The sequence below is a fragment of the Zonotrichia leucophrys genome, chromosome 6 (genome assembly GCF_028769735.1).
Source record: "Zonotrichia leucophrys gambelii isolate GWCS_2022_RI chromosome 6, RI_Zleu_2.0, whole genome shotgun sequence".
Classification (NCBI taxonomy): Eukaryota; Metazoa; Chordata; class Aves; order Passeriformes; family Passerellidae; genus Zonotrichia; species Zonotrichia leucophrys.
The window spans coordinates 32802670-32829512 of NC_088176.1; the positions used below are offsets into that span (position 1 = coordinate 32802670).

The following is a 26843-nucleotide window of genomic DNA, read 5'->3' on the forward strand; positions in this document are numbered from 1 at the left end:
TGAGGCAGTTCAAGCTTTTAAAGCCTTTTTTCTTTTAAAGGAAAGGCATTTCTGCTAACTCTTGGAATTTTTTGTCTTCCTCTTGAGTCCAGTCCTGAAGGTCCAAGCAGCTGTAGCTCTGCAGCCTTGACAGAAGCAGCTTTTTAGCCTAAAAGCCCCTCCTGACTTCCCCAAGAGCCCCGTGGCTCTGCAGAAAGGGTGTGCAACCTCTCCCTGCATGCTTGGAATTAATAAATTTTTCCCAAAAGACTTCAAATTTCCCAGGGCTTCACCTGGCTGCTGGGTCCCCCCTGTTATGTGTCACCTCAGCTTGTACCAACAGCAATTTTACCAGTGAGGTTGGTGGCCTTGGGACCTGCCAGGCCAGCTCCTCACTCAAAATGTTCCTCACCAATGTCCTAGGGCACTAAATCTTTAATCACAAAGTCACGCAGGGTGAAGGAAAATGCCTCACAGAAATCTATTATTTCTTCTTTATCTGCCAAAGTTGTACTCTCATCAAAGAATAAAATCAGGTTTGTTTGACAAGCTCTATTTTCCATAAAATCGTGTTGACTGGCATTAATTATGTTCCTATCATTTAATTCTTTATTAATGGAATCTCATATTGGCTTTTTCCATTATTTCAGCAGTGATTGATGTCTCACCAATGGATTGGGAATTGTCCAGCTCTCTCTGCTCTCCAAACTGTGCTGCTGCTTTTGCCCTCTGCTCTGCTGGAGCTTCCCTCAATATCCCAGAGGGATCAAATTTGGGCATCTCCTCCTTGGCCAGGAGATCTGGGGGCATGGTGGCTCACACAGACTGTGCCCCCCATCCTCCAATCCATGTGGCCAAGGAGAAATCTCATCCTCATCCTCCCCATCCTCAAATCCACGTGGCCAAGGAGAAATCTCATCCTCATCCAATCCCATCCTCAAAGGATTTCATCAGAAGGCTAGCTAAGAATAGCAAAGAATGATAACAAAGGCTTGTGCCTCAGACAGAGAGTCCGAGCCAGCTGACTGTGATTGGCAATTAATTAGAAACAACCACATGAGACCAATCCCAGATGCACCTGATGCATTCCACAGCAGCAGATAATAATTGTTTACATTTTGTTCTTGAGGCCTCTCAGCTTCTCAGGAGGAAAAATCTTAAAAGAAAAGCTTTTTCATAAAAGATGTCTGCAACTCCTGCTCTCTGACCAGCTGCGTGTTTTCAGCATTTCCTCTTCTCTGCCTGGTTTTGCTCATGGTTTCTCTCCTCTTTGTGCCTCCCAGGTTCCTCAGTGGCCCAGCTGCTGGCCAGGGACCTGGACAATGACCCCCTGGTCTATGGGGTGGTCGGGGAGGAGGCCAGTCGCTTCTTCGCCGTGGAGAGCCTCACCGGCGTGGTGTGGCTCAGGCAGCCCCTGGACAGAGAGGTAAACTGGGCATGAACCACAGAAACGGTGGCTCTCCATCCTCTGTGAGAGCTGGGGTGGGCACTGCTCCCTGCTGGAGGTGGGGATCTGGGTTCTCCAGGTCAGTGGGGACATGGGCAGTGAACAGCCTGCTCTGGTTTCTTCTGACCTGATGGTTTTCCTGGGTGCTGGAAGAACACCTGTGGGTCTGTCTCGGGTTTTGGTTGTCAATTGCTGCCCCAAGATGTGCAGGATGTCTCTGCTTCAGCCTGCACAACTGAAGAACAATTCAGAGCTCTTCAGTTTTCAGTCTTGAAGTTGTTAATTAATTCTTATCTATAGAATCTATATTTCCGAGATCTGCTCAGCAGGGCAGCCACAGGCACTCTGTGTTGTCCTTTTATACTACAAACTACCTATAACATATTTACACTTAATTCCCAATACCTATCACCTCTGTTAGACAGTGCACTTCTACCTAAACCAATCCCAAAGTGCCAGCATCACTGCAGAAAATGGAGAACAAGAAGAAAGAAAGGCTAGACATGCCCAAATTCCTATATCTTGTCCCCAAAACCCCCATACCAAAAATCCTAAAATCTACATTTTCACCCTGTGATCATTTTGTTATTACGCCATTCAAACCTGTGTGACTTTCAGGCCCTCATACAAAGCTGGTAATTTGCTCCACAGGTCATAATCAAACCCACAGGTGTTGTGGGCTGTGTGCCAGGGTCTGTGAGCCCTCCAATGGGGGTCCCAAAATCTCTGGACACCCAGAGGGATGTAATGAGTTCCAACAGGTCTGGAAGTAAAGGAATTAATAGGTGCAGGTGGTCTGCCAAGGAGCCAGGCTGCTCCCACAGTCAGGGAAATGTGCAGGCTTCCTCTTTAAATCTCTGTGCCAATTAAATCCTTTACTATTTAGAACAGCGTGTCAAGAGATGTGAGGTATCCCTGCTTATTCAATCTCATCAAGACTTTTCATCCTCTTGTGGATTCAGGCTGCTGGATGCTAAATTTGGCAGGATCCTTGCCTCAAAGCTGTTTCACCACCCCTATTTTCAATGGCAGCTTTGGTGTGCAAGGCTGGAATCCCATCCAGGTGCCTGCTTTGCTAAAACCTTGGCCCTTTCAGCTTTCCTGGAGCAAGGAGGAAGTGACAGCAGGAAGACTGGGAAAATATGATGTGATTTGGGCAACGTGCTTAATTTCTCCTGTGTTTAGTGCTGCCTTGGCTAGCAGCAGCCTGGGGAAGATGAAACCCATTAACACACCTCTGGTGCTCCCAGTCAGAGCCAGACAGGCATTGGCATGCAGAGGAGCAGGGATGCTCTCGGGCTGGGGCTGGGGGGAAGGCCAAACCCAATTTCACAGTGTTAGGAGCGAGACTTTGGGAAAATAAAGTGCTTTCCTTCACCCCTCTCCCCTCCGCCTCCCCGTGCCAGCAGCTGCTGGCCTGAGCCATAAATCTTCCCTCATCCTAATGCCTCCTGCTTCCCCACATTTCCCATGCCAGCCTCAAGCCCAGGAGGGAGATCAACAGATTTTAGGTGTCTTGTGGGGAGGGAAGGAGCTGGGCAGAGCTTGGATGGGCACAGCTGATCCCTCAAAGTAGATGTGAGACAGCGAGGGCAGAATGGATGTGGGGAAGATGCAAAGGATGTGCAAACAACAAATTTATGGTGGAGGAAGCAGTCAGAGGGAAGGGATGGAGATGGGCACAGAGCTGGGAGCAGAAAACACTGGATGCACGTGCTTAAAAAGCCACTGAGAAGAAGTGGTGGGAAGGGAAAAGGAAGAGGTGAATTCTTGTCCTGCGGAGCAGAAAGAAGGGAAAAGGAGCCATAGCAAGGTAATTGATGCAGGGAAGGATGAGCTAGAGAAAAAGAGCAAATGTATAGAGGCAAAATGAATTTTAAAAGATTTTTTTTTTGTACTCCTATGAAGATTAGAAGGAAAACGGATTTCTAGAAAAACGGCAGACCCCGAGGCTAAAGAATTGTGTTAAAATAATTTGAGAGACAGCGGTTGGTACGTGGAAGCTTCCTCTGATTATTTTATTGAGTTTTTAAAATTTAAATGCTCAACAGGTCGTTCCTTATCTCCTGCTTTTCCTTTCTTCCCTGTTGCGCTGTCCCTGGTGGATGAGGAGGGGGAAAAGAGAAAGCAGGGATGCAGCAGGCTGGGGTGGCACAGGCAGCAGAGTAAAACGAAAATCCATGGATTTCTAATTCTTGAGGTTCAGATGCTGCCCTGAGAAGTTTTTTGGACCAAACGTTCCAATTCAATGAGGGATTGTTTCTATTGTCAATTCCACCTGGCCTACCATTGGATTGTTTTTTGACCAAAGGCAACTCTTTCACTGGCACACCAACCAGACAGGTTGAAAAAGGCTTTTCTGGTTCCGAGTTAGACAAACATATAGTATCCAAGCCGGCAGCCTTGGCTAAGGTCACCCAAACATTTGTTTTCGGTTGTTCCACAGTCAAATCTGCACAACAAAAAACAATTAAAATCCACCAATACCAACATACAACTTGCATTTGCTCCATCTTTTCCATGAGCTAAGTTTTGGCAGAATCCTTACATATATATATATATCAATTTTAAAATTTTGTTCTCCGCAAAACCAATAACCTAGTGGGCAGGTATCACGTAGATGTGGTGGCCCAATCTTTACATGATCCTTTGGTAAAATAGGAGCAAAATGATTGCTGGTGGGAAGAAAAGGGTCAGGAAGAGAAGGTCTGTCTTCACTGGCAATATCCCCCTGCCCTGATCCCAAAAATTTGCTCTTTTCCACTTGTTGCTCACCCCAGCATCAGTGACTTGATTTGACCGTTAATTTAGTTAAAGCAATAAGGAGCAGAGAGAATTGTGTAGGAAGTTCATGGAATTTCAGCCAGTCCTCACTACACAGGCTTGTCCCAGGATTCCCAGCTATGTGATGGGGAAGCAGCTGCAGGATTTAGAGGTCCTCCTCACTGAGACTGAGTTGCATTGCCACCAGTCCTAAATCTTGCTGTGTTTTAAGTGCCCAGCTTAAAACAGGGAGCTGATTCCTGAACCCTGGGGGCATCTCCTGTGCCTGTGGCATACGCAGCAGCCCTGCTGGCATTCAGGTTCCCTGCCCAGTGCAGGTAATGGCACTCCAGCACCTCTCCTCCTCTGGAAGGTCCTGGAAGCATTTTGCGTGTAATAGCATTGGCTGAAAGTCCCCAGCCTGCCACCTGCAGATAAACACTACAGCATCTTTAATTATAGTTTTTTTTTTCTTCTCTTTCCCTTTCAGACCAAGTCAGAATTCACAGTTGAATTTTCTGTCAGTGACAGCCAAGGGGTGAGTGTGACTTCTCATTTCATGGTCTGCGGCACGGGCGGAGGGGAGCAGGGGCTGTGGGTCACTCCTGCACCAGGGGAGAGGGCTCACCCCTTGGCCCAAAGCCCAAAACCACAGCCACAAGCTGATTTTTAGGCTCTAAACCCACACCTAAACAGCCTGCTGTTGTCCTCGGGCCCACAGGTGATCAAAGGGACAGTGAACATCCAGGTGGGAGACGTGAACGACAATGCGCCGCAGTTCCACAACCAGCCCTACAGCGTCCGCATCCCAGAGGTAGGAGCATCTCTGCCTGGCTTCTGCCTGTCCCCTCAGGGGCCACTCAGGCTCTGGTTGCCACCACAGAGCTGGCCACCAATGCTCAGGGCTGTCCTCTCGCCCTGGAGCCTCGTGAGGTTGCGGGAGGATGAAACTTCTGGAAGTCACTGCCTGAAAATGGGCAGGAGCAAAGTGTTTGGGATGTTGGGGGAAGGAGGTGGAAGGGGAGGTGTGGTGCTTTGGTGACATCTTCCCCATGGCAAATGGGAAGTTTGGAAATGAGTGACAGTGAGGATCTGTGTCTTGTTCTCTCCTTGGAGCTGGGGGCGTGCTCAGCTCTTGTCACAGAGGTGACCTGAGGCAGGACTGAGTGTTTCTCCAAATGCCTGAATTGTGGCAGAGTGCTGCCCCAAAGGCTGCTCATTTCCCTCAACAGCTCCTTAGCAGGACTGGTCCCATGTTGTCCTTGGGATAAAATAGGTGGGAAGGGGCCACAGGATAAAATGGGTGGGAAGGGGCCACAGGAGATCATCTGGCCCAAGCTCACACTGATCCAGTGGGAATTTTCGTGTTAGGTTGGGCTGCTCAGGGCTTTATCCAGGCAAGTGTTGAAATATCCCCTAGAACTGAGATTCCATGACCTTCTGCTGCTCTCTGTGCTGGCCACTGCAAGGGAGGTGACATCTGCTCATCCATCAGGGACAGCTTCTGCACCTGTGGCTTGACTTGATTGGGGATTTACAGGTCTGATGTGAATTTAGGCTTTAAGCTGTGGCTTCTGGTGCCGGGAGGAGAAGGTGAGGATGTTCCATTTGAAACAGGGGGTTAGTAGAGCATTTGGGTTAGTAGAGCATTTGACATTGTCCAGTGGAGGAAACCACTTTTTGCACCACAGTTCCAGGGCAGTTTTTCCCAGACTCTTCCTCAGGGTGTGGGTGAGATCCCATGTGCATTGAGTGTGTGTGAAATGGAGCAGCTCTGGTAACTGAGAGGTGCAAAAGATTGTGTTACCAGGGTGTGTTTAATATTCCTGCTGCTGCTGCTGCCCTGCCATGCTGGGCTGTGATCCCTCCCCACCCCTCTGCTGCGAGGAGGATGAGGTTTCTTCATTAGAGCTGCTTGTGATGCTCGAACCAGGAGCTGGAGTCTCATCTTTGCACCAAGTCACCTGAAACCTCCCTGTGAGAGAGTGACACTGGGTCACAGGCATTTCTGCTGCTCTGCAGAGCACCAGGGCTGGAGAAATGACTTGGCAAAACCCCCAGCAGGTGCCTCCTGTTGTATTTTCAGGGACCCCTGACGAGGGAAGGAAATGATGAATCTGACTCCATGTTCTTAGAAGGCTATTCTATTCTACTATATTATATTATATTATATTATATTATATTATATTATATTATATTATATTATATTATATTATATTATATTATATTATATTATATTATATTATATTATATTATATTATATTATATTATATTATATTATATTATATTATATTATATTACGTTACATTGCATTATACTATACTATATTATACTATATTATACTATACTATACTAAAGAATACAGAAAGGATACAGATGGCTACAAAAGGCTAAAAAGATAATAATGAAAACTGTGACTTCTCCCAGAGTTTTCACAACCTGACCGTGATTTGTCACTAAGTCAAAAACAATTCACATGCAACCAGTCAAACAATCACACGTTGGATAAACAATGTCCAAACACATTCCAAAGCAGCAAAACACAGGAGAAGCAAATAAAAAAATTACTGTTTTCATTTTTCTCTGAGGTTTCTCGGCTTCCCCTGGGAATCTGGAGTTTCTGTGCCATGTCTCTTCTTGCTGACAGCTTCTGTCCTTGATGCCTCAGGTTTTAGATTTTCTATTTTTCACATTCTGTGCTGCTTTAGTGTGTGGGTCTGGGCTCCATATGAGGGGATGCTGAGCTCTGTGCACAGAGCAGGAAGACAAAACAATTCCTGTTCCAGCTGGGCACCAAGGAAAAATGATCCAAATCTCAGGCCCGAGCATAAACAAGGGTGAATTGAAAAGAGAAAAACAAGGATGGGGCTTCATGGGCAAAAGCTGTAATTGGACAATTAACTGCAAGATGCAAATGGACCAGAACTTATAAAAGGGAGAGATTTTTTGACTGGGTGTCCATTTTGGGACCATTTTGGTTCATCTTGGGTGCAGCCCTGGCTGGGCTCTTGTGCTACCCAAGGTGCATCCATTGAGGCCTCCTAATAAATCCCTACTTTATTCTTTAGCTCTGTCTACCCTCTGTTCTAGGGCAGCCGTCACAGGGCATCATCCTAACAGCCAATATTACAAAGCTTGAGTTTTCCCCATTTCCACAATTAACACATGCCCAGCAGGGAGGGCAAAGGTCCTGGTTTGGAATCATGGAATCAGAGTCACAGAATGATTTGGAATGTAAGGGACCTTAAAGCTCCTCTAGTTCAGCTCCTGCCATGGGCAGGGACACCTTCCACTGGTTGCTCCAGCCTGGCCTTGGACACTTCCAGGGATCCAGGGGCAGCCACAGCTGCTCTGGGCACCCTGTGCCTGCCCACCCTCACAGGGAAGAATTTCTTCCCAATATCTAATTTAAACCCCCTCTCTTGCAGTTGAAGGCCATTTCCCTGTGTCCCATCACTCCATGCCCTCATATGTAGAAAATTAGGGCTGGATGAGGAAAGGGAACTGCAGGCAGGTGATGTGGACGAAAGCAATAAATTAAAAAAGAAGAGGCTGAGCCTTTGGGCCATATCCCATGCTGTGCAGGTGAGCTGTGGGTGTGCTGTGCAGGATTTCCAGCACTGCCTGGCTGTTTGGGGTGCAGCAAGCCTGGTGTCCCCCCCGTGCAGCCACCCAGCACTTGGCCTTGGGAGCTGTGCTCTTCTGGAGGTTGGCCTAATCTAATTACAAGGCAGAGTGTGCCAGCTTCCAGTTTCTGCCCGTGATCTTTAACCAAGGGCACCGAGCAGAGGTAATGAGCCACAAACGCCTTGATGTACAGCATCCTGGAATCACTCCTGTTCTACAGCCAGGGAGAGAGAGCCTTGCCTTGCCAGAGAGCAGGGGATGGGGTCTCACCACCTACAGAGGCCCCTCCGAGGGCTGCAGTGTGGGAGGTGTCAGCAAGGAACTTTTTCTGAGTGTGGTGGAGCAGCTCTCAAGGAGGAGATGCGCACTTGGCTTTGAGATCTGTGCTGAGCCACGAGTTTTCCTTGCTGCTTGTCCATGACTACTCAGAGCTGGAGGTGGTGTGGCATGGAAAAGTGGTGAGGGACACAGCCATGGTGAGGAATGACAGGTCAGCCCGTGCTCCAAACAGCTTGAGGGAGAGCGGCGAGGGCTCAGGTACCAAAATCCACCTCAGAACCCAAACCGAAGGGCCTGTGGATAATGAATGAAGAGAGCTGGAGCCTGGAGAAAGAGGAGAGGCTGGTGTGGTTTTCAATAGACTGGCTCTGTGCAGATTTGGCAGCTAATGAGGGTTTTTCTCTTTTTAATTTTGAGATAAATGGATGTATCGATTTGCAGTTGTCGTAGCTAATGGAGCAGCGACCGCAGGGCTATTTAAACCTCGCTGCTATTGTGTGCCACTTGGAAAGTCAAAAGAAGAGTGTGCATAAATAAATGGAACATGAAGTAAACTGACCTTTAAAAACAATACTGCCTCTAAATACCCATCCTGGTGCTTTACGTGCTCCGCTCGGTGCGCGAATGGGGATTTATCTGGGCACGGGCTGTGGTGTGGGGAGGGATGGGGAGGATGCAGCACAGCAGCTCGACTGCTGGAGTGGCACCGCTCCTGTGTGCTTGCTGTGTGCTGATCTCATGCTGGAATAGCTGCCAGGGGCCAGCAGAGGGATATGGGGATATTTGCTCCAGCCTAATCGTCCGTCCCGTCTGGGCAAGGGCTGCCCGTGCTCTGCCGGCCCCAGCGCAGCCAGGCAAAGCAGGCCTGCACACAGATAGGGGAATCCTGCTACAACTGGCAACCTAATGCACCAAGCTGGCCTCGACAGAGCTCATTAAGTTCCCGTGTATTCATTTCGGGCTAATGGCTGTCATGCTGGCTGCTGTTTGATTTGCTGTAATGGACTTTTATGGCGTTCCAGTTTGCGAGGACGTGCGTGCCCGTGGCTGTGCCCCGTGGCGCTGCTGTAGTACATTAGTTAGCTGCTCGTGTGCTTGCTACTCTGACCTTCAGGGTTTGTTCTCCTCTTGCACTTCATCTCCTTGCACTTCATCTCCTGCTCACAGCTTCTACAGGGTTTGTTCTCCTTGCACTTCATCTCCTGCTCACAGCCTCCTTTCCACCCCCCTCAGGTACCACGTTGCTGGGAGTCTCAGGGTTTTGGCTTTTAAACAAGGAGAGATCTATTGCCAAGCCTGTGGCAGGCTGTTGTGGCCATGCCTCAGCTTGTGGCAAGCCCAATCTGTTTTATCTAATCTTTTTTCCGTTTGGCTGCATCTGTAGGGAACACAGAGTTCTTGGATTGGCGTGGTTCATTGCTTTTAGGTGAAGCAAGCAAGCGGAGTGGAGCCAGGCCCCTGTTTGTGCCACCTGGTGTGATGAGGATGTCGGGGTGCACTGTTCCCCCTGGGTGCCTGCTGGGATTTTTGTCCCAGTCCCAAGCAGGAAACCTCCAGGGGTTTCCACACACCTTTGCCTTTAACTCCTGGGGCAGTGGTGGGGTCACCATGCCTGGAGAGGATGTGGCACCTGGGGACATGGTTGGTCAGTGGTGGCCTGGGCAGGGCTGGGGGAATGGTTGGACTCCATCCTAGAGGGCTTTTCCAGCCTAAATTGCACTAACTTTGAGTCTAGTACCTCCTTGGGAAAAGCTGTTTTCTCCTGTAAGCCCCCAACATCCTGAGCTTGCTGATCAATTCAAGGCCTTCTCTTGGCCTTGGAGCCTCAGCAGCTGTGACATGCTGGCAAAAAGGCCATTTAATTGTTGGTTTCTTCACTGAATGTTCCCTCAGGAGGTTTCCATTGGAGCTTTCTCTCCTTCTGTGCTCTCCCCCACCTCATTCCTTGTGTTGTATTTATAACAGACTGAGTGATTTATGAAGTGATGTGTGTTACATGTTGAGGTCACTCAGCCCCATCCCTGGAAGTGTTCTGGGACAGGGTTGGATGGGGCTCTGAGCAACCTGGTCTAGTGGAAGGTGTCTGTGGCAGGGGGCTGGAGCTGGATGGATTTTAATGTACCTTCCAAGCCAAACCATTCCATGATCCTATGATCTTCCAGCAAAAAGCCTGGCACTGGGCCAGGGACTGCAATTCAGCACCTCAGTCATTCATGAAATCACAGCTGCACCACGAGAGAAGCACCTGTAACTCCACAAGGACACAGGAATTAGAGCTCTGCTTTCAGATTTGTAACCACAGCCTGCTCTGCCTTGGGAGTGTGCCTCCTGAATTCCAGCAGGCAGGGATGTGGGAAAGGAGTTTAAAAGTGGAAAGGGAAGTTTCTGCTCTGCACACAGCAGTGCTGAGGCAGCCACAGCCCAGCTTGCAGGTGTCTTATCTCCTGGGCTTAGCCCTGATTTGCCAATTTATTTTAATTGGGAGGCAGGCGGGCGCTCGCCATCAGCAGCAGTCCCTTCTGCTCGGGGAGCAGCCTTTGGGACTGAGCCTTCACAAGCTGCTGGCCACCATTTCCATCCCTAATATGGGGGTGTAGCTGAAATCGTGGCTTTTATGATGTCTTTTTCTCAATTGTGCAGAAAAGCACTTGGCGGGGAAGGAGCAGAGGAAGGAGGGGAGCGTCACTGCCCCGTCCCATGGCACAGCCTGGAGCCAGACCCTGCTCCGCAGCGAGCAGGGGCAGGGAGGAGCACAGAAAGGCCCAAAAGCCCTTGCTGTAATTAAAATTATTATTTTGCTTTAAGGGTAATAATGTCGGTAATTACATCAGTTTCCCTGCCATCCTGCCCGAGTCTTTGGGGGCTCGTATAATTCTATTGCCATGGCTCAGGGCCTGGTGCTGTGCATGCAAACCAGCTGCCACGGGCTGAGCTCGCCCTCAGCTGCATTAGCCAGACCCTTGCACGCTCCCAGACACCTTCTGGGGCTTGCTTTCCTCCCCTCCTTTAAATAAAGAGCCTTTATAGTGGAGGTGATGATAACAGAGCTGATAAGGGAGATAGAGCACATTGCAAAAATGGTCTGTAATCACTGCTGGCTGCTTTCCTTCCTTGTTTCATTTCTTTTTTTTTTTTTTTTAATTCACTCTTTGTTTTCCTTCTCTCCTTGTCCTTATGTTTCCATGTGGAGTATAGAACTGAACAAATAATTTACAGTGAATAACTTCTCCCCCAAGTCCAGTCATCCCTTCCTTCCGCTACCTTTGAGCGTGCAAAATTTGCAAGTGTCTTGAACTTCTCCTTGGCAAATTGGATGCAGTTTTAAACATTTATTTGTTTGCTGAGAGGGTTTTTTTGTTTTTAAAACTTTCTGGAAAGGCAGTGAACAGTTTAGTGAGTTATTGAAGCTGTGTTCATGAAGCACTGCTGGACAGAAAAGCTGGTTCTCCTTCCTGGGTGCATCAGGCACTTCCATGTCCCCTCCATCCTGGCATCCCACTGGCATGCCCAGTGCTGGGGATCTCTCACCTCCAGAGCCTCTTGCACAAATAGAAGTGGGGATTTGAGTGCTGTTGGCTGTAGCAAGAGGGTCTCTGTTGCACAGGTGAAGCAACAGACATCCTCAGTTTTAATTGTCTTTATTTCCGCATGCAAGCAAAGCATAAATGGGCTGGGAAGTGCAGGCCCTGCCTTGGGCTCTCCTTCTGGCTTTGGGATGCTGGCAGTGTCTTCAGGCAGGAGCTTGGAAGCACAGCAGGCACCAGCTGTCATCTTCTCCCTGCTTTTTTCCACCAGGACTGGAGAAAAGAATTTCAATGAGACAGACTGCAGTGCATTGAGTAAAACACAGGGCTGGGGCTGAAGCGGTTTGCACAGCTGATGTTGTAGATGTCAGAATCCTAAAATGGTTTGGCTTGGAAGGGGTATTTAAAGGTCATTTTGTCCATCCCCCTGTCATGGGCAAGGACAATTCCCAATATCCCAGGTTGCTCCAAGCCTTGTCCAGACTGGCCTTGAACACTCCCAGGGATCCAGGGGCAGCCACAGCTTCTCTGGGCACCTCCTCACCCTTGTTTTAAATAACTTTATCCTCTGAAGCTGTGCCCAGGTAGGTGCTCAGACCTGGAGCAGACTTCACTCTGAAGGTCACCTGCACGTTTTTGTTGTCACTGCTGTGACACCAGAGGATCTTGAGTGACGTCCTGGCAAGAGAAAAAGTGTCCCCTGTCCCTTGTGTGGATTCACCAGTGAGCAGCAGAGCCTGGTCCTTTAATGCACGTGACCAAGGAGTGAAATGAGAGATGCAACAGAAACTACTGGGGCGGAAAACTCCAAATGGCGTGGAAGTAATGTGTAAAGTGTCCTGGAGATAACAGTCATTTCCACCAGGCACAACTTGGGCTCTTTCTGGAAGGGGACTGCAGCAAACAGGGGGGGCAGCCTGAAAATTAGAAATAGTCGTGTGGTTCTGGCCAGTGGAGTGCTGGGCAGGATGAGAGGGACAGGGGAACAAAGCAGATTTGACCAGAAAGGGAAGGCAGTGTGGGGCAGAAAGTAATTTGGTGCCTCCATGGAGGAGCTGTCATGATGGGAAATTAGGAAATTATCTCGAGGGAGAGGAAGGGAAGGTGTACAGCAGCATCCTCTGAGTGAGGAGAACACAGGCAAAGAGGGGTGAGGTAACTTGGGTAAACCATTTGTCATTCCTCGTGGGAGAAATGGGAAAAAGGAAAAACATCCTCACTCCCTGAGCTCCTTCCTGTGGGTGCTGAGGGCACGGATCTGCTGATTTCAGAGCTCTGCTGGGTCTGCCCCCGGGTCAGGACAGTGTCTGAGCTCAGGGTGCCCAATGCCAGGAGCTGGTGGCTCCTCAGGACCCTGCTGGCAGCCGGTCCCTTAGGCCAGGCACATTCCCCTGGGGCACAAACAGTGGCTGGTGGTGCCACAGCACTTCCCCAGCCTGGCCTGAAGGGTCTCCTTTCCAGGGGACATTCCAGCCCAGCCCTGTCAGTGTAATTACACTTACACATCTGGGTAGCAGATGGCTTCAAGGTCTCTTCCCTGTCTGTGTGCTGCTGGCAGCAGAGGGGTGAGCAGGGGGTGAATGTGACCTGCTGGCAATTAGCTTTGTTTTATCTCCCTTTGCTCTGGTTACCATCTCCTCCCAGAAGCCTGGGATGGAACTGACCTCATGTTCCAGCCAGCCACAGCTGCATCCTCTCCCCTCACATCCCTGATTTGTCTGCCTCCCTCTCCACGCCTCACCTTTGCACTCACCAGCAGGACCCTGCCTGGGTGTAGGAGTGGTTTATAGGAATGGCTTATAGGAATGGTTTTTAGGAATGGTTTTTGGGAATGGTTTTTGGGAATGGTTTTTAACTTGTTCAGGTGGTGAGCGGCAGCTCCTCTGAGCCAGGAAGCAAAAAACCCATCACTGAAAATGTGTTTAACATTTTTTTAACTTACATAATCATGCAGTTTGTTGGTTTATTCTCATTTTTTAGTCACAGCACCTAAATTAAGGGATGATTAAGGTCTTACTGAAAGGTGCTGTGTGAGACACTCTGGAATTTTAGGATCCAAGGTCTCCCCTTACATCCCTGTTTTGTTTACCTCCCTCTCCAGGCCTCTCCTTTGGACTCACCAGCAGGACCGTGACTGGATGTAGGAATGGTTTATAGGAATGGTTTATAGGAACAATTTTTAGGAATGGTTTTTAGGAGTGGTTTTTGGGAATGACTTTTAGGAAGGGTTTTTAACTTGTTCAGGTGGTGAGTGGCAACTCCTCTGAGCCAGGAAGCAAAAAACCCATCGCTGAAAATGTATTTAATGTTTTTTAACGCACATAATCATGCAGTTTGCTTGTTTATACTCATTTTTTTAGTCACAGCACCTAAATTAAGGGATAATTAGGGTCTTGGTGTCTAAGGGACTCTGGAATTTTGGGGTCCAGGCCCTTTTCCCCCTGCAGTACCCAAGATCAGCAGCAGATCCATGAGGTGGGCACACATTAGCATCCTCACTCCGTGCAGCATGGGAATGTGAAGCTGCAGCTGGTACAAGAAGCTCTTTTCTCGATAAAAACACCCTTTTTAATTAAGATGGAAATATTTAGGGAAAATGGTGCCATTTTGACAGCAAAGCTGGGGAGAAATAGCATTTCAAAAGAACCATAAAAATCGCTCTTGCAATAGATTCATTCCAATTTCTTCTTGAGAATTGCATTTTGTGTTTTATTAGTTTGTAATGTGTCAGTGACAGTCATGTATAATAAGCTTTCTACTGCTGGTCAAACTTTGTGGTAAAATAATAGACTAAATCAGCCTCTCTATAAGTTTTTTAAATATTTATGTGTGAACTGAACTGTTTGTATCGGTTTCAAACTATTTTCATTACAAATGGAAGGAATTTGATCTAAGTAGAAATTTCAATCAAAATTAGGGGCCATTACTTAATTTCAAACATTAATTGCTGTGGGAACTTAAAATGTGGGTGATTTATTTTGTTAGTGCAAATAATGGAGAGAGTAGGGAAAGTGAATAGAGGGTTCAAGGCAATTTTTGGTTGGAGGAGGAAAAAAAATGGGGAGCTTTTAGTTTTGGAGATTTGCTTTATGGGAGATGTGTGAAACATACTTATTTGCTTTTTTGAGACAGGATGCAAACCCAGTGGGGGAAAAAGGAGAGGTGGTCACAGCTGTCACTTTGTGTAGGATGATGGCTGCTTGTCCCTCTTTTTGCAGGGAATTGAGCTCATTCTGTGGTCAGGGGGGTGTGTTTGGCTGCAGCTCTGAGCTCAGGTGATGGTTATACCAACAACCCCCTTGTTTCCCAGACCTTGCCTTGGCTTCCATCGTGGTCATGTTGCTTCCTTAGGCTTGTGCTGCAATTGTAAATCAAACTGGAAAGGGAGGTGGGAAGGAGGGGAGGGAGAAGAGGAGGTGTGAGTGAAGTCAGCCCCTCCTGCCCCCAGCCTGTGTGTGATTGACCCCAGTCACTCACACATGTTTGGAGGCACCTCCTGACCCGGAGTCCAGCTGCTTGTGTCACCAGCACTACCTTCAAACTGGTGCTTAAGGAGGAAAAAAAGGAGTTTGTACTGATAAGCTGTATGCTGGTATCCAAGAGATGCTTTTTTAGCACTTCTCCATTCATTACCATCAGTGGAAGATGATCTTTCCCTAATTAGTAAATCTTTATTTAAAGGTAAGCTGAGAGCATGGTTTTCTGAGCCGTGGAAAAAGAGAGATCTACCCGTGCTCCATCCCATAACCAGAGCTGGATGAAAACCCTGAAAGGGGAACAATTTTTACTGCCTGTGTGATTTATTTGACCCCAAATTGAAATGATCAATCTCCCTGAATCTGCTGCACCAGTGCTTGGAAAAACACTTTATTAAATGTGCAGCCAGATGTGTGTTTGCAGGCCCCTCACTCAGCCCCCTATCTCTGGGCTGTGCTGCCCATGCCTGGCCTGTGAGGGCTGACAGGGAGCTGGCAGGGCAGCTGGATGGTTTGTTCTCCTGTGGGAAAGGGTTTTGCAGAGGCTGTGCCTGCTGGTGTGAGCCCCACGAGGGTGGTGGCCCTGCAAGGCACACGGTTCTTGCAGCCAGAGGGGAAATTTCACCCCATCCTTGCAGCCAGCAGGGAAATGGGTGCTGGGGGGGAAAGCCAGGAGCTGTGCAGGTGGGGACACCTCTGCCCTGTGGGACACAGCCATGGCATTGCCTCTGAGCACACCTGGAAATTCCTGCTGGGGCTGGGAGAAGCATGGATCCTCCTCCAAGGACAGGGATCCCCACAAGCCTGGTGTCCCACCGTGTCACAGACCTTCCCTGCAAGGCTTTCCCTTGGCCACCTCCTTTCTGAGGGCCTGGAACACAACTCCTGCCCTGTGTGGAGGGCAGTTTTTCAGCAGGTTTGCACCTCCAGAGCATGTGCTCCATCATCTTTCCCTCATTGCCAGCAATGACAGGGATCCTCACCAGCCTGGTGTCCCACCATGGCACAGACCTTTATGCAAGGCTTTCCCTTGGCCACCTCCTTTCTGAGGGCCTGGAGCACAACTCCTGCCCTGTGTGGGGGGCAGTATTTTCAGCAAGTTTACACCTCCAGAGCGTGTGCTCCATCACCCATCCCTTGTCACCAGCAGTGACAGGGATCCCCGCCGGCCTGGTGTCACAGAGCTTCCCTGCAAGGCTTTCCCTTGGTGACCTCTGTTCCAGGCCTTTTCCTGAGGGCCTGGAGCACAAGACCTGCTCTGTGTGGAGGGCAGCATTTTCAGCAGGTTGGCACCTCCAGAGCGTGTGCTCCATCACCCATCCCTTGTCACCAGCAATGACAGGGATCCTCACCAGCCATGGGGGATCCCTGTGTGTCCCACCACGTCACAGACCTTCCTGCAAGGCTTTCCCTTGGCCACCTCTGTTCTGAGGGCCTGGAACACAGGACCTGCCCTGTGTGTGGGGCAGTATTTTCAGCAGGTTGGCACCTCCAGAGCATGTGCTCCATCACCCATCCCTCATCACCATCTCCGTGTCCCACCACGCGCTCGCGTGTCACCCAGGCGGTGTCAGGAGGAGGTCAGCTCTCCTCTGGCAGCCACAAACCTGCTTCTCACCTGGCTGTGGGAAGCAGTGAGAGCTTCACCACCTCCTTCTCTTCTGGTAGCACCTCTGAAACAGTGTCTGCACTGTGCTGGCCCCGTGGATGAGGTGTTTGGTGGTCCAGAGCTAACACCAAGGAGCCTGATCCTCACATATCTGGTGTTTTGGGCTTGGGAGAGGCAGAGGCTGGAGGAAGAGCACAGAGGAGCCACACAAATGGTAGACGGTGAGGAGAGGAGAAGGCAAGCTCAGGGGGAGCTTTGGAAAAGGCAGGACACGGGGAGAGGAGAGCAGAGCCTTACCTCCATTCTGCACGTTCGAGCTTGAGGCTGGGCTGCGGCAGGCAGGCTTTGTTTGGGAGGGGGGAATCTGCTTAAAAAGCCTCAGTGGAGCGTTATGGAATCGGAATGTGAAGGGTAATTGAGCTGAAAGCCATTCTCCTCCCGCAGCCTGCGCGGCAGGAGCCGCTCCAGCACCCCCAGAGCCAGCCTGGAATCCTGCTGGAAGAGCAGGAGTGGGGCTGGGTCACTCAGCACCCAGCTAAAGCAGAGCTGCCCAGGGGAAACCACACCAGGGCTCGGAGTCCCTGTGGTCAAGATGACCCCGGGGTGTTCGAAAGTCTCTTTTCCCAGCCCCGAGGTCAAAGAAGGAGCCAGAACTCTTCTATTCTCATTCTCTAGGTTGTTTATTTTCTGTTATCTATAACATTCTTTTTTTGACCTGCTGAGATCTGTCCAGTAGGTCAGGTTGACGCACACTGACACTTCCAGGGCAGTGTTATCTTTTTATACTAAAAACCACCCATACATTATTTACAATAATTTTCCAATACATATCACCTATGTTAGTGTGTTATCTTTGTATACTAAAAACTACCTGTACTTTATTTACAATCATTTTCCAATACCTATCACCTATGTTAGACAGTCTGCTTCTACTCTAAACCAATCCAAAAGTGCCAACATCACCCAGAAGATGGAAGTCAAGAAGAAGAAAGAAGGACAAGGCACACCGAAATCCCTCCATCTTGGCTTCTGAACCCCCATTCTAAAAATGTTAAAATTCTACTTTTCTACCCTGTGACAAACTAACTATCATTCTACTCAAACTCTGTGTGGTGTGGGTGGCTTGGAAATTTTCATATAAAGTTGGTAATTTTTTCCATGGGTTAAAATCAAAGGCAAAGGGATGTTTGGTTTTGTGCCAAGGGGCTTGAGCCCTCCAGGACAGCCAGAGGGTTGCCCTGGGTTCTGACAACTAGGTAGATGCAGAGGAAGGTATTTCTTTTTTTACAGAGAGGTAAAGAGGTTTCTGAGCTGCAAATCCTTTGAAATTCTTTTTCACACCCAGTGTCCTTCTGTGGTCACACACCCTTGGCTGTCCCCTTTCCCCACCAAGCACCCCCTGCTTTCTCCCTGTGGTGCTCAGTAAGAAAATGCCACCCACACCCACAGAGATGCCCCAGAGCACTTGGCTTGGCCCAATGGCTGATTCCAAATGGTCATTTGGAGTAATCTGAAGGAGCAGATGAATAAAAACCTTGACAAAAAGAGGAGTGTGGCTGGTCAGAGTGGATGTAATTATTAAACACAAAAGGGAGGTTTTAGTCTCTGTCCCTTGTCTCTCCTGTCCTGGCAGTTTGTGGAAGGGGACAGGGGCTTGGAGAGCTGCTGGTGCAGCCCCAAGGAGGGGATTAGAGAAACCCCCCCAGTTTGGACCCCAGCACATCAATGGTGTGAGATGCTGAGCCCAGCTGTGCACCCTGTCCTCTGTTATTGATTGCTGAACAGGCACAGTTAAGTGCCTCTCATTAATATTTGTTTTGGTCTTTTCCCTGAATTCTGATGAGTGCAGGAGATGCTGCTTATCTCTCTCCTGCAGGTTTTCTTTCTAGAGGATTCCTCTGGCTGGTGACAAACCTGGGCTCTGTAGCCCTCAGGATGAGGGATGGGTTGGTGGCTGCCACAAAATCTTGGGAACTCTGCAGAAAGCAAGCAAGGAGGCACAATTAACACAAAATTAAGATGTAAAAACGCTCTGCTCACGTTGTCCAGATGAAATATGGAATTCCAGGCTCAGCTATGTTTGTAAATGTCTTACAAGGGACTCTCTGGGCAAGTAGGCTGTGCTGGCTGAACCTTGAAATGGATGAGCAAGGAGGAATGATGGGATGGGGAGGAGGCAGCCAGGGACTGCTGCTCATCTCAGCTCTGGTTCTGAGGTTTCAGATTTGGGTGCAGAACCCAAGCATGTTCATAGCTGGGGTTGGAAGGAACCTTCAAGATCATCTTGTTCCACTCCCCTGCCATGGGCAGGGACACCTCCCACTATCCCAGGGTCTTCCAAGCCCCATCCAGCCTGGCCTTGGACACTTCCAGGGATCCAGGGGCAGCCACAGCTGCTCTGGGCAGGCTGTTCCACTGCCTCTGCCTTTTAGGGTGGTCTGTGTTCTTATTTCTCTTCCCTATCCCTAACCCTGCTGTGGGTGGATGATCCTTTACTTTCTGTCCTGTTTTCCCAGTCAGCACACCATGGCCATATGGGCATGAATTGTTGGGTTATGACCAGTTTTTCTCATCAACTCAGACATGAAAGAGATTTCTGAGACTTGCTTAAATAGGGCAAAGCACTTTCCTTTCTGCCTTGTATAATAATGCCTTGTTTGTTAGGCTTGACTTAGCTGAGACTGGCCCACCCATAGCCATTGAAATGGTTCTGAGCAGCAGTTTCTGCCTGCTCAGGTTGTGCTCCCAGGCACTTCAGGTGCAGCTCCTGAAATGAAAGATTTCTGGTGTGCCCAAAGGCAGTGAAGAGAGCTGTTTTAATGTGGTTGCTCCTCCATTTTTTCAGGGGAGAATTGGGTTCAGGCTCTGCTCTGAAGTGATATTAGAGTCCATGGAGCATGAGAAACTGCATTTGTTTGTGGGTTACAAATGAAGACCTGTCAAAAACCTTTTTAGGCAGCGACAGAAGTTTTCTTTTTCATGATACATTTAACTTTTGAAGGCTTTGCCTCCCGAGGAGGCTTAGCTCTTCTCTCTCTCCCTTTCTATGAGCTTGGAAAAAGATGGGGAGTGTTGGATCCTCTGGAGTGCTCTTGCTCCTGGAAAATGGTGTGGCCAGGAATGAAGGGGGTGGCAACCCTGGGAGAGAGGGGGAATGGGACATGGAGCCGTCAGTGTGGGCAGAGGGCACAGGTTATTCCCATCAGTTTGCTGTCAAGAGATGTTCTGCCAAGGATAAATGTGCTTATAGGATTTCTGTCCCTTTGTTGTAAGAAGCAGGACGCCATCCCTGGACACAGGAGGCTGCTGAAGGAGTGTCACATCAGCTCTTCATCACTTGTTTGGTGTTGCAGCCCCGTTCTGAGGTGCAGGTGGTGTGTGAAACACTGCTGCTCCTTGCTGTCTGCTGCAAATCAGCCTCTTAATTCAGTGCAGGCTCTTGACAGGCACTGGGAAGCTGATTTCAGACACCATCCCTGGTCTTGTGTGCTCCCAGATTCTTCCATCTGAGCATCTGAAACATCTGCCTGGCAGTGGGTTTGGAAATGTGATATGAGTGGACACCTACAGAACAAAAAAGGGTTGTCAGAGCTGATGGCATTGTGGGGTTTTCTGCCTCCCTCCAGACCCAGCTCAAGAATTGTCTTAAATCATTTGTGGGGAGGGTGAGCACTTGTCACAAGCAGGGTTTTTGTGTGAGCTCAGGAATGTGAGCGTTGTGGTGTTGAGGTGAGAGATGAGAATCTGATTCTAAGTTTTCAGAAGGCTGATTTATATTATATTATATTATATTATATTATATTATATTATATTATATTACTAAACTATAGAGAAAGGAGCCATCAGAAGCCTACACAAGAATGAATAATAAAAAACCTGTGACTGACCAGGGAGTCTCACACAGCTGGACTGGGGTTGGTCATTAAGTTAAAACAATTCACATGCTGGGTAAACAATTGTCCAAATCACATTCCAGAGCAGCAAAACAGGTGGAAGCTGAAGCTTCCCAGGAGAAAAAAATCTTGATGAAGGGATTTTCCTTTAAATATCACAGTGACAGGTGAGCTCTCCCCTGTCCATCCAGGAGGATGGAGGTGTCAGGAAATGGGCTTGATGCAGAGAGGTCTCCTCTGCTCCAGCTCCTTCTGCAGCAGCATTGTGGGGAGGATTCACAGGGATTTTCCTCCCATTTGTAGGCACAGGTGGTGTCATGGTGTCAGACACTTAAAGAGGGTTTCTGTCTGTTTCTCAGGGGCTGAGGAGGAGGAGCAGGAAGGACAGGAGCAAGCAGAAGGGGCTGCATGGCTTTTATGAATTTAAATCTGTTTGCAAGGGCCAAAGGGCCTTCCTTACAGAGAAGGAGGAGGAACCTGCTCCTGAGTGTTTGGGGAGATTGTAGCAATCGAGTGGGTTTTCCTTGGAGAGGAAGTGGTAGTGCTGACACATGGTGGTTGCCTGGAGCCCCCAGACAGTGTGGGACAGGCAGGTTTTAATAAACTCATTCTTCTCACGTCTAAAGTTAATTTCTTTCAGTTTACTTATCTGCTTTTCCCCCTCCTTTTTCCTTGGGCAAGGGGTGGCATCCCTTGGCTCAGGAGCTGGGGGAGCTGCTCCTGCTGCCCACCCACCACCATGGCAGGGGGGGTTTAGCACACCCCAAGGCAGCATTTCTGCCCAGCTGCAGCTTGTGGAGGTGCAGGTAGGGTGGCCTGGTGTGCTCTGCTCTGGGCAGTGCAGAGGCAGCTCCAGCACCTGGTTCCCATCCTCCTGAGTACAGCTGCTCATGCCCAACACCATGGAGCTGCCCCTGCTTCAAACACTGCCCCTTTCCCTGGTTTTTCCCCAAGTTCCTCTGATGCTGATTGCTGAGTTACTAGCAGAGTAGCAGGAATATGCCAAGTTTCCAGCTTGGCATATTCCTGCTGTGTGTCCCTTCCAGTGCTGTGATCCCACAATGGCTGAGACCCTCAGGGGTCCTGTCCCCACTGCCTGTCCCCTCAGAGCCCACTCCATGTAGGTCATGTCACATTCTCTGCCCTGATGGCGAGTGGAAGACACCAAACATTTCCCCTCCATTCTTCCTTGCTGTGTTTTTCCAGCAGGGATTTCTCTCACCAGGCTCGTTGTGCTCCCAGATACATCCATCCAGAGCTGGCACACTGAAAGTGCTTTCATTTAGTACTTCTTTTATCAGGCTTGATTTTCTATTGCTTTTTCCCTTTGGGTGTGCTTGGGGGAATTTATTCTTTTTAACAGGTTTATTCCAGTGTCAGGTATTGGTTCTAAAAGGCTGGGGGGAGGTAGGAGGAGGGGGGGCTTTGATTTGTTGCATGGAAAATGCATTTGGCTTCTGTTCTCTTCCTTGAACTGGGAGGGATGGAAAAGAGGAGGAAACTCAAAGTTCTGCCTGTTTAGCAGCAGCTTTCTCATCCTGTGTGTCTGTGTCACACTCTCTTGTCTTCCTGTGTCACCAGAGGTTGGCTCCTGCAGGAACCTGATGCAGAGAAGGTGCCAGACTTCTCCTTGAATGTTTTGAATGGCACATCCCTAATCCTTGCAGGTAGCCCACAGTTTTCCACCTGCTCAGTGCTGGCTGATGTTACTATTCCTGGTGGAGCTGTGCTGGTGTTCTCAGTTGCAGCAGTACGTGTAGGAATAAGCACTTTCTCTTGTTGTGAAGGTGTGAAGACAGTGATTTTAGTCACAGAAAATGCATGAGCTGCTTGAAGTCTCCCTGTTGAGAACCAGGGGAATGGGCACATGGAGACAGGATGATTTTATTATTTTATTGTATTTCTTTTCAGTGCTATTTTCCCTTTATTTTTCCATTATGTTCCACAACTCTCAAGTTTCTCATAAGCAGAACTAGAAGCAGGGTTTTGGGTTGGTGATTTGGTTAAATCTCTGGGAGGGATTAAATTGAGAAATGCCCCCATACATCTCCCTTGCAGCTGAGGGCAAATTTAACCACTGATTCCAAAGCTTCCGAAAATGGCTTTGTGTGAAAATGAATTTTGGCCTCTCAAAGTTCAAACATTTATCCTGAGCCAGAAATATACACAGATTTGCTCTCTAATTTAATAAAGCCATCCAAATAATATGATTTCTCCCATAACCATCGTTTATGTTTCACAGCAAAATGATAATGAGAAAGTCATTAGAAGTAATAAACAAAACAAAACCCACACAGCAAATCCTTCACCGAGCCTGACGGATGGGAGCAAGAGCAGCATTTGAGTCTTAGGCCACGGAATGTGCAGCTGTTTTGAGGGAGATGTGTTCTTAAAACATTATTTTTACAGGCAGCATTCTTAATGGGGTTTGGCTGTGCTTGGGGTGGGTGCTGCACCCGTGCCAGGCTGGCATTGCTGCTCTCACCCCTCGGGGCTGGTTGCAATGGGTGATTTACAGGCACCTTTCTTCCCTCCCCTCCAAAAAAATCCTCCTCCTTATCCCAGTTTTCACAAGGTGCTTTTGTTTAAATTTCCTGGTGAAGTCTTGAACCGAGCACAGGGAATGTGTTGAGAGTAAGAACTCCATCCAGGTACCAAAAGTGCTCTTTTTTAGCTTTTATTTATTGCTGGCTGTGCACTTTGGGCTGCAGCCACAGCACTCACTTCTGGGTTATCCTCAGCCAGGTGAATTTTTATTTGACTTCAGTGTTTTGCTCCAGTGGGTGTCTAGATTGGATATTAGGAAAAAAATCTTCACTGAAAAGGTTGTCAGGTTCTGGAATAGGCTGCCCAGGGCAGTGATGGAGACACCATGGCAGGAGGCATTCACTAGTATGGCTGGCTGGGGGCTCTGTGTACAAATCCCCAATGGGATGGGACTGCTGGGAACGTGCCTTGAGCTGTTTGATTTTCCAGCATCAGCCTCATTACATGGTTATGACAATGGGAAGATGCCATCAGCAGACCAAGAACTCGATGTTACAACTCACTTTAAAACTCTTTTGACCAATCACACAAAGCAAAAGCACATTGACAGTAGTTCTATCCAATCACCATAAGCACACGTACCTTTTGTTAAACAATGCTTGCTTATTTCAAATACAATGCCTGCTTGTGAGCCTTAAAACACAGTGCACAGAGCTCCATTATTAAGCTTAGAACTTTCTAATATATTGCTAGATAAACTTTTCTGTAGCTTAGGGAGTTATTCTAGACAAGTGTTAATACACAGACCATTGTTCTATTTGTCCTTACTTTTCTACTTTTTACATAATTTTTCTGCTGACCAATCTCATGGCTGCTGCTTAGCTCTAATCACAATTCTGCTGTCTCTGAGGCTGCCTTTTGCAGCTTTCTCCAAACCCTCTGATTTTATGGATTCCCACACGCTGGCTGTGTGGATGTGGCACTAGGGGACATGGGTGAATTGTGAGCTTGGCAGTGCCCAAAATATCCACATTTGTTGCTGCTGGATGTTTATCCATTGCCTCTGATGCAGGCAATGGGGAAGGGACAGGATTTTGGTAACAGCTCTTACCGGGTGGTTTCTTGGGGCTGTTGGGCTTCCTTATTGGTCTCATTAATTGTTTTCCTGATTAGAGGACTCCTTTTCTTGATTTTTGAGCTTTCAGAATCACAGCAAAGGTGTGTGGACCCAACACACACCTTCCCATCACAGACAGGATGGGATGCTGGAGGAGGTGAGATTTGATAGTGCAGAAAGCTCTGTAAGGCGATAGGAGCAGAGAGGAAGGAGCTTACCCCTGCTGCCTCCATTTCTCACCTCTTGCTGTCCTCTGCCCTTATCCCTGGGCTTTTCCTTCCTTCCAGATGCCAGAGGAGTTCCAAGGGCTGGCTGTGCCACTCCTGGTGCCATGCATCCTGCGTTTTTGAGTCTCCTTCCCTGGCCCGAGCCGAGTGCTAGCAAATAACTCCTCCAATTAAGCAAAAAAAGCTTTTCATTCTTCTTACACTGAACTGAAAATAAAAATCAATAGAAGAAATTCTGCTGGATGGAGGTTTGTGGAGAGCATGTCTTGCTCTTTTCCTGCTGAAACCAGGGCATGTAGTACCTTTTTAACTTCCTTTGAAAAACAAATGGTACATCTGAGCTGTCCTTGGGCAAACCCTTGCCTGCTGACATTTCAAAAATTGCTCTTTAAGGTTCCTCCTCACTCCCTCCTTCCTTGTGCTTCTTTCTTCTCCTAAAAGAAAATCCTATTTATGTTTTCACCTTTGAAAAAAAAGGGTTTAAATAAAAAAATAACTGTGCACAGGCTGGAGCTGCATGGGGGGCAGAGAGGAGAGAGCTCTTCTGCTTTTCCCTCCTTTTCCCCAGCCAGATATGCTGTGAGCAATTGCTTCTCCCCTGGGAAAACGAGACTCCCTGGCCTCCTGGCTGCTCTCATCCAGGAGGAACTTTTGTATTTAAACATGCTTAGCACTAAGCTGAACACGAATTCCCCCCAAGCCACCAAAAGCAGCTTCCAAGCTGCCTTTTCAGCAGCCTGCCCTTGGCAGAGAGAGCTGCTGGGTGCGTGAAACCTGGGCAAAGCTGGAATGCCCAGAGGCATCATTGTTCAAAATGAGCTCCCTGTTCATGTCCAGAGGGCAAATCTTCATCTGGAGGTGCCTGAGTTTGTTTTTTCCAAGAGGCTGAGCCTGAAAATGGTTTGGCAGGTGTATGCTTGACGTGGCAGGGAGAAGCAAAGTGATGCTGTTGTCCTGTGTTGTTGATTTGGCTGCTGGGATGCTGGGCTGTCCCTGGGGAGCAGGGGGGCTGCTGGGGGTAACCAGCTCTCCTGGGGCTGACAACTGAAGTCATTGTCACTTGGGAGGGCTGGAGGAGATCCTGGTGGCTTCCCATGGAGTGAGAGCCTGAATGAGAGATGTGGGACTCCAGGCAGCTCTTCAAAATGCAGTTTATTGTGTCCAAGATGTTACAGCAGCCATGGCTACTGGGTGACAGAGCCACTGCTCCAGTGCAGACAGGCCTGGAAACCCTTTAATTTTGGTTACATTGCATTATAGACTTTTCTTTGCTGAGCATTTTAATACATAAGAACCAATCTATACCTTTGCAATCACCTATAGCCTATCATAACTACTATCATTACCATGTTATTGTTAATACTATCCAATCACATGTGTTAGTATGGTACAGTTTACTCTTAGAGTTGCTTTTCAGTTTTCTTGCAGTGGAAAATTCTTAGACCAATCTATACCTTACTATGACCTATGGCCTATCATAACTATCATTACCATATTATGCTTAATACTATCCAATCACATGAGTTAGTATGCTATAGTTTAAGCTTAAAGTTGTTTTTCAGTTTTCTTGCAGTGGAAAATTCTTAGACCTTTTTTCTATTTGCTTGCCTTTGGTGTCTTTCTGTTTTTTCAAGACCTATTTCTGCTTGGTAAAAACATCTTTTTTGTTTGTGCTCAATGTATCCTTTGCTCTAGTCAAAAAACCTCCTTGCAACTCGACTTAACCTTTGCTTTCTTAGTTGTCCACTAAGAATGGCTCAGCAATCCTCAATTTTACACATCTATTATTCTTCTATATCAAAACTTGCTTCCATCTCTATTTTGTTCTCAGGTTTCTACATTCAGAGAGCTTTCTGCCAAGCACACATATCTGGGAAACTTTCCTGTCAAACTTTCATCCTTCCCAACACCATGGCTCTATGGAGAGGTGTAAAACAGATTCACTCATCATTTTGGAGGGATGTTGATGGTTCTGTGTGTGGCTGCAGCGTGGAGGGGTTGAGCAAAGCATGGAAATTGGGGTCTAAAAAGTGCTGGTGGAACATGATTGCAGGGAAATGACAGATGAGGTTTGTTAATGGCTGCAGAGGTGCTTTGGGTAAGAAGAATTGCAACCCCATGTTTTTCCCTGCAGACTCTTTTTGCTGCCTTTCTGAAGGAAATGCTGTGGGAAATGAATTTGTAAAAAATTCTTAAGGTTTGATAGAAAGTTCACATAGTACGTATTTGTATGTAAACTTTGAGACAAGAAATGTTGACTTAGAAATGTTATAGAATAAGGCAGACATTATTGGGATAGAACTAGACCCAAATTAATTTGTAGAAAATTCTTAAATGCTAGAAGGTTCACATAGTACGTATTTCTTTGAGACAAGAAATGTTGACTTTGAAATGTTATAGAATAAGACACATATT

General features: G+C 48.0%; 1 protein-coding gene across 1 annotated transcript in view; it reads left to right on the plus strand.

Moving 5' to 3' along the window:
- CDH23 (cadherin related 23) overlaps positions 1 to 26843 on the plus strand; it is a 209158-nt gene that overhangs the window by 42228 nt on the left and 140087 nt on the right. Inside the window, exons 4-6 of the mRNA XM_064716315.1 lie at positions 1263 to 1405; positions 4680 to 4727; positions 4911 to 5003. Of these exons, the coding sequence (XP_064572385.1) occupies positions 1263 to 1405; positions 4680 to 4727; positions 4911 to 5003 (284 nt within the window). The remainder of the gene's footprint in view (positions 1 to 1262; positions 1406 to 4679; positions 4728 to 4910; positions 5004 to 26843) is intronic.